Source organism: Tupaia chinensis, unplaced genomic scaffold (assembly GCF_000334495.1).
Source record: "Tupaia chinensis unplaced genomic scaffold, TupChi_1.0 Scaffold000704_1, whole genome shotgun sequence".
Taxonomy (NCBI): Eukaryota; Metazoa; Chordata; class Mammalia; order Scandentia; family Tupaiidae; genus Tupaia; species Tupaia belangeri.
Genome location: NW_006160227.1, coordinates 2,405,408 through 2,411,850, shown reverse-complemented (window position 1 = coordinate 2,411,850; position 6,443 = coordinate 2,405,408). Strand labels below are relative to the sequence as shown.

The 6,443-nt window shown below is 51.7% G+C and overlaps 1 protein-coding gene across 2 annotated transcripts in view; it reads right to left on the bottom strand.

Annotated features, from left to right (window-relative positions):
- MRPS25 (mitochondrial ribosomal protein S25) overlaps positions 1 to 6,443 on the bottom strand; it is a 15,114-nt gene that overhangs the window by 8,183 nt on the left and 488 nt on the right. For both annotated transcript variants that reach the window (XM_006160675.2, XM_006160676.3), the window contains exon 2: positions 902 to 1,008. In XM_006160675.2, the coding sequence (XP_006160737.1) occupies positions 902 to 1,008 (107 nt within the window). The remainder of the gene's footprint in view (positions 1 to 901; positions 1,009 to 6,443) is intronic.

Here is a 6,443-nt window from a genome sequence, read left to right as displayed (position 1 = left end):
CGCACACATGCCTGGCGTGAGTTTAAGCCACCAGGTCCGGGACTCAAACCGCGGTCGACTACGTGGGAGTCCAGTGACATAGCCATTATACTAACTGCTGGTCCCAAATTTTTTTTTCTTAATAAAATGAGTAAAGACAGGGCCAGTCCCACAGCTCAGCAGTTAAGGGAAGCAGATCCCACATGGCCAACATGTAATTCGAATCCTGGCCCTAATGGCTTGAGAAACATGCCAAGAGAATGCATGACCCCAAACCCTGACAGGATGGAGAAATGGAGACGGGACTGTGGCATTACCACGCCCCATGGAGGAGGTGGTGCGGCCTTCTCCCTCTCCCTCTGTCTCTGTGCAAGCACTTGTGCCCTCTGGTAGAAAGTAAGAAAAACAAAGAAAAAGAAAAAAAAAAAAAAAGGCACAGCAGGCATGTGTGTGTGCATGCCCAAAATCCTGACAGGAAAGAGAAATGAAGGAAAAGAACTGTGTTGTGACCGTGTCCCCCTGCGGGGTATTTTCTTGTTCTCTCGCTCTGTGCATCCCTCTTTCTCTCCCCCTCTGGTGAGTGCATGCACCCTGTACCAGTTACAACTAAAACAGTTTTAAAAAAAGAGAAGACAAGACATGTAGAAATGGGTCCTTGGCAGACGGACCAGCCTAAACAAAGCCCTCCCAGCCTGGTGTGGCGGGGTGGGGGATGGCAAGGTCCATATGGCGTGAGGTAGGGAATAGTAGACGAGGCTAGAGAGGAAGGGGGAGAGCAGGCTGCAGTCAGTGCGGGGCAGCTGGAAGTGACAGGAAGGCTAGAAATGTCACCGGTCACCGTGACTGCCACAGCAGGACAAAGGGCTAGAGGGAAGGAAGGTGTCTGCCCAGGCCCGTCTCCATCTGTGGGGGCCTCACTCACCTAAATAGAAGCGCAGGAAGGGTGACGGTGTCATGTTCTTAAACATCATGATCTGCACCCATGGGTTTTTGTACTGGATCTGAGGGATGTTGAAAAACACAAATTTCCTGCAGGTGGAAAGAAATCAAGCCCATGAAATAAAGTTTTCAATCAAAAACATTGTGCACGTTGCTTTAAATTATTTTATTTAACTTTATTGATTGATTGATTTTAATTTGACCAGAGAAGGACAGAGTGGGAGAGAGAAACAGGGAAAGTGAGAAAGCAAGCTGCCAGGTCCGGGACTCTAACCATGGTCAGCCATGTGGGAGTCCAGCGCCCTTAACCACACTATGCCACCTTTCATCAGATTCTCAGAGGCCAGAAAGCAAGAGGGATGCCCGTGACCCCGAGAGCTGCATACAGCCCTGAGAACACCGACAGCAGGCCAGGCCTCTCCCAGGCAGTTCACAGGGAAAACCCAAATGGCCTGTCTCCACCGAACAGCCTCTGTATCTTCCCAATAAAGTCATGAGAACTAAAACACTTCTTTCTCACCTCTTAGGCTGCAAAAGATTTTTTTTTTTTAAGTATGGAAGTGGGGCTAGCAGGTGGCATGGTGGTTAAGGGCGCTGGACTCCCACGTGGCCGACCTCGGTTCAAGTCCCAGACCTGGCGGCTTGCTTTCTCACTTTCCCTCTATCTCTCTGTCCTTCTCCGTTCAAATTAAAATAAGTGTGTGTTGGGACCAGCAGTTGGCGTAATGGCTATGTCGCTGGACTCCTATGTAGTCAACCGCAGTTCGCGTCCTGGACCTGGTGGCTTAAAACTCATGCCGGGCGCATGTGTGTGTGTGCCCAAGATCCTGAGAGGAGAATGGAGAAGAAGGGATTGCGGCGTGACCATCCCCCCTGGGGGGTGATTTCTCACTTTCTGTCTCTCTGTCTCTTTCTGGCCAGTGCACGCGCCCTATAGCAAAAACCTCTCCAAAAAAAAAAAATGTGTGTATTTAATTTGACCAGAGAGGGACAGATATGTATATATATATGTGTGTGTGTGTGTGTGTGTGTGTGTGTGTGTGTGTATATATACACACACACAAAGTCAAATAATTCTTTTAAAAAAATATGAAAATGAAGCGATATTGCCTTAAGAATACAGACTGGCTTAATCTCTGGAAGTTTAGAACTAGCAAAATTTTAGGGCATGGAGGTTACAGCAGCTGGGTCCCCTATCGCCAACTGAGCAGTTTGGGAGTCCCAGACCGTGTCTTGAAAAATACCCCAGACACGTGTGCTGCATGCTCAAAATCCCAAAAGGAGAATGGAGGAAGGACAGTGGCGTGGCCTCTCTGGAGGGTGATATCTCCCCCCCCGCCCCCCCCCCGTTGTATATAACCCATGGCAAATTAAAAAACAAAAAAATACTAGCAAGGGGCCAGTGGGTGGCATGGTTAAGGGTACTGGACTCCCACATGTCTGACCACGGTTTGAGTCCTGGACCTGGCAGCTTGCTTTCTCATTTTCCTTGTTTCTCTCTCTCACTCTATCCCTCTCTGGTCAAATTAAAATCAATCAATAAATAAAGTTAAATAATTATTTTTTAAAAACTAACAAAATGTTAAAAGCACAGATGTCTCGGGGCCAGCAGACAGCACAGTGGGCAAGGCTCCGGCCAACTGCAGAATCCAGCAGCTTGAGACTCATGCCGGGAACGCGTACGTACGTTCCCAAAACCACAAGGGGATGGAAGAGCCGAGACTGTAACGTGGCCATCCCCCCAGGAGTGATTTCTCACTTTCCCTCTCAGTGTCTCTGCTGAGTACACCTGCCCTAGGGCAAACTTTTTCTTTTATCTTTAAACTTTAAACTTTATTTATTCTAATTTGACCAGAGGGGGACAGAGTGAGAGAAAAGGAGAAAGTAAGCCACCAGGTCCAGGACTCGAACCATAGCTGACCACGTGGGAGTTCAGCGCCCTTAATCACCCGGCCACCTGCCAGCCCCATGGTAAAACCTTTAAATAACAAAAAACCACAGGTCTCAAGGATGTCAACTGTGGATCCGCGAAACACAGAGACTGCGAGGCTGTGACTTCACCTGTCATGGTGAAGGGGCAGACATGGATGGCGCTGATGAGACCAACGGCTACCGGCCACAGGGCCATCCCTCCGAGGGCCACAGGGCCCCTGACTGCCCGCGCCAGCCTGACCCGTGGCTACTGGTGTGTGCCCTGCAGAACGGCTCCCTTGCCCTCCAGCGGGGGTGCAGGCCAGAGATGAGAAAGAGGGAGGCAAAGGCAGCCGTGTCTCCCTCCCTGGGCCCCGGCTCTGCAGGCTCCTGCTCAGTGCTCCTGGCCTCGAGTCCCAGGGGTCCTTCCCTCACCTCAGGCCTCAGCCAGGTGGTGCGCTGTTCCTCGTGGTTTCTGCCCCCATCCTTGCTCACACTCGTGCAAACAGTCCCTTAATTACAGGCTCCCCTAATGATCCTAACTTAAGTGCACGCTCTGCTCCCACAGCTGCCCCGCCCCAAACACCAGCGAGAGTACCCGTGGGAAGGGGAGGAACACACATTCTCAGAGCTCCATGCCCGCACCACTTCCCAGCTGCAGGGCCAGGGCACAAGAGGGCTCAGCCTCAGTTATGATGCCCAGAAGACGGTGACGCACCACCACGGTCCAGATGGAAGCTCAGGGGACATATTGAAGATGAAACTGATAGAATCAATAGAAAGGCTGAGTATATGACTGCTTTTGTGAGGAGACTCCACCAATGGGGCAGAATCTGCAGCTGAAACAAAGTAAAACAATGGCAATTATTAACTCCAGGAAAAACAGATGGATTTGCAAAAACAAAAAGGAGAAATAATCATAGTATTCTAATTTTGCTCAAGTGTTTACTAAGCCACAGTAATTATTAAATACTGCAGAGTGTTCTCTCCAAACTGCTGACTGACTACCCTGGGAAGACGAGGTAGAGGAGGGGTGGGCGTGGGAGGTGGGGAACAGCAGTAGGAAGGTCATCTAGGGCCTCCTCTCCCACAAACAAGTCGACAGATTCTGCCTGGAGCTGGAAAATGAAGACAACTCGAAGGAAGGAAAACTCAAACTAACGAGTTGTAAGTTGCTGCCCCTAGGGGAGGAAATGGAGGCCTTGTTGAGCAGGACAGCACCCAATGCTGATCTCCACCCCCTGCAGAGTACCCCAACAGCAAAAAAAGTCCACCAATAAACCTCCCACAGCTGGAACTCCAGGGCAAAAGTGGCCCGGGAAGCATGGAAGGGCAAGTTTTCTCTCTGCTCCCAACAACCACCCCGGAAGGGGGGGTTACAACTAAGGAAAGCGCTGCAGGTCACACAGCTAGAGAGTGAAAGAGCCAGGGCTAGACTGATCTGGACCGCTACCACACTGCTCCATCAGTCACCAAAGGACCAGGTTCGCCTGTGCCTGAGGCTCAGTGGGTGTGTACACGCACCAGAAAGAGGGATCCCGAGAATGAGGGAGAAAGCACCCCAACTAGGACTGGCTGTGTCAGCGCCCCACAAACCCTTCTCCTCCATCTCTGCGCCGCAGGATTTCCGACAAGCACGCACAGCCAGGGGAGGATCCACACCAGTCGGCCATGTGAGACCTGGCTCCCTTAACCACTCGGCTACAGGCCAACCCTCAGGGCCACTTCTTAAGGCAAGGACGCCTGGCACAGGGGGTGGTCACTTACCCCTCAGATACTGAACAGGAAGCACCCGCCCACCCAACAGGGCCCATGACAATGGCAAGCCCCAGGCTGTGGTACTAGTCACCTGAAAGGAAGAAGGCCTACAGCCAGCAGATGGTGTAGTCTTTAAGGTGCTGGCCTCCCACACAGCACCTGAGGTTCGAGTCCCAGACCCGGTGGCTTGAAATTGATGCTGGGCACACGTGCATGTGTGCCCAAAATCCCAAGAGAAGAATGGAGAAGGGACTACACCGTGGCCATCCCCATTGTGGGGTGATTTCTCACTTTCTCTGTCTCTGTCTCTCCAGAGAACACACGTGCTCTACAGCAAAAATCTCTCCACCCCCCCTAAAAGAAACAAGGAAGGCCCTTGTCAGAGCAGCTGAATGCGAGGGCCCCTGAGCAATCTCAGGCTCATGGGCTAGACAGAGCAAGTGAGGCAGGCCCAAACCCCAGGGCACTAATCAGAGGGCCAAGGAAGCACGGTCTAGGAGGACGGGACAGTGTTGGCCTACAGGGCACTGATCCTGAAGAAGGGCAGTATGAGCTCCTCGGGCCTGTTTTAATTGGCTCCTTTAAGAAAAATGGAGATTTTTATAAATTTGAATTCCAGCTTTTTCTTTTTTTTTGGAGAGGTTTTTGTTACAGGACGCATGCACTCACTAGACAGACAGAGAGAGAGAGATCCCTCTCGGGATCTTGGGCACGCATGCACTCGGACCCAGCATGAGTTTTAAGCCACCGGGTCCGGGACGCAAACCACGGTTGACTACGTGGGAGTCCAGCGACATAGCCATTACGCTAACTGCTGGTTCCCTGAATTCCAGCTTCTTGACAGATCAAGAATTCTCCAGAGTCCCCACTGCCCAGCAGCGGAGGGCCCCACTGGCGAGCCAGCCAGGTGGTGTGGTGGTGAAGGCAACTGGATCCCACATGGCCAACTATGCAGTTCAAGTCCCAGACATGGCTTGAAAATACGCCAGGCTGTGAGTGTGGGTGCCCAAAAATCCGGAGAGGAGACTGGAGAAAGAACTCCAGTATGGTCATCCCCCTGGGGGTGCTTTTCCACTTCCTCTCTCTCCTCTTTCTCTCCAGTGAGCACGCGCACTATAGCACATTTACAAAGGGGGGTGTTTGTCAAGGGTACGTGTTCTCCAGTTCCCGGGCACCATCCTGCCTGCCTCCCTCCTTTCCACGAGCTGCCAGACCTCTGCCCTGTGACAAAATGGATGCACACAGGGTGACTTGGGTTACGAAGAGTCTTTGGGGGCCCACTAATCCCAAGACCAAGTTTTCTGGGAAACCCTCATCGAGGGGGCCCCACGTAAGCAGGCCCAAATTTTCAGGTTCATTTGCACACAGCAAAGGGCCCCTGACCTGGGACCACCCTCCACGAGGTGCTGGCCCCTCTCATTAGACCCACCCCACACACCCAGCCCCAAAGCTCCAGCCCACTCAGAACTGAGATCTCGCCCACTGTGGAATTCACAGCCACACAGGCCTGGCAGGCAGCAGGTATTAATAAATGCATACTTGGGCCGGCAGGTGGCATGGTGGTTAAGGAGCTGGACTTGGCTGACTACGGTTCGAGTCCTGGACCTGGAAGCTTGCTTTTTCACTTTCCCTCTCTCTCTCTGTCTCTCTCTCTGGCCAAATTGAAAAGTAAATAATAAAAAATGAAATTAAATAATTATTTTTTAAAATAATAATTAACTAAATACATACATACTTAATACCAGAAGAGCCCAAGGTACTGCTTGGGGTGCCTCCGGGGACAACTTGCCACTGCCCTGCACGGAGACCCGAGTCCCTACTCTAACGTGTCGGGAGGTGGTCTCCCGGGACTTCCC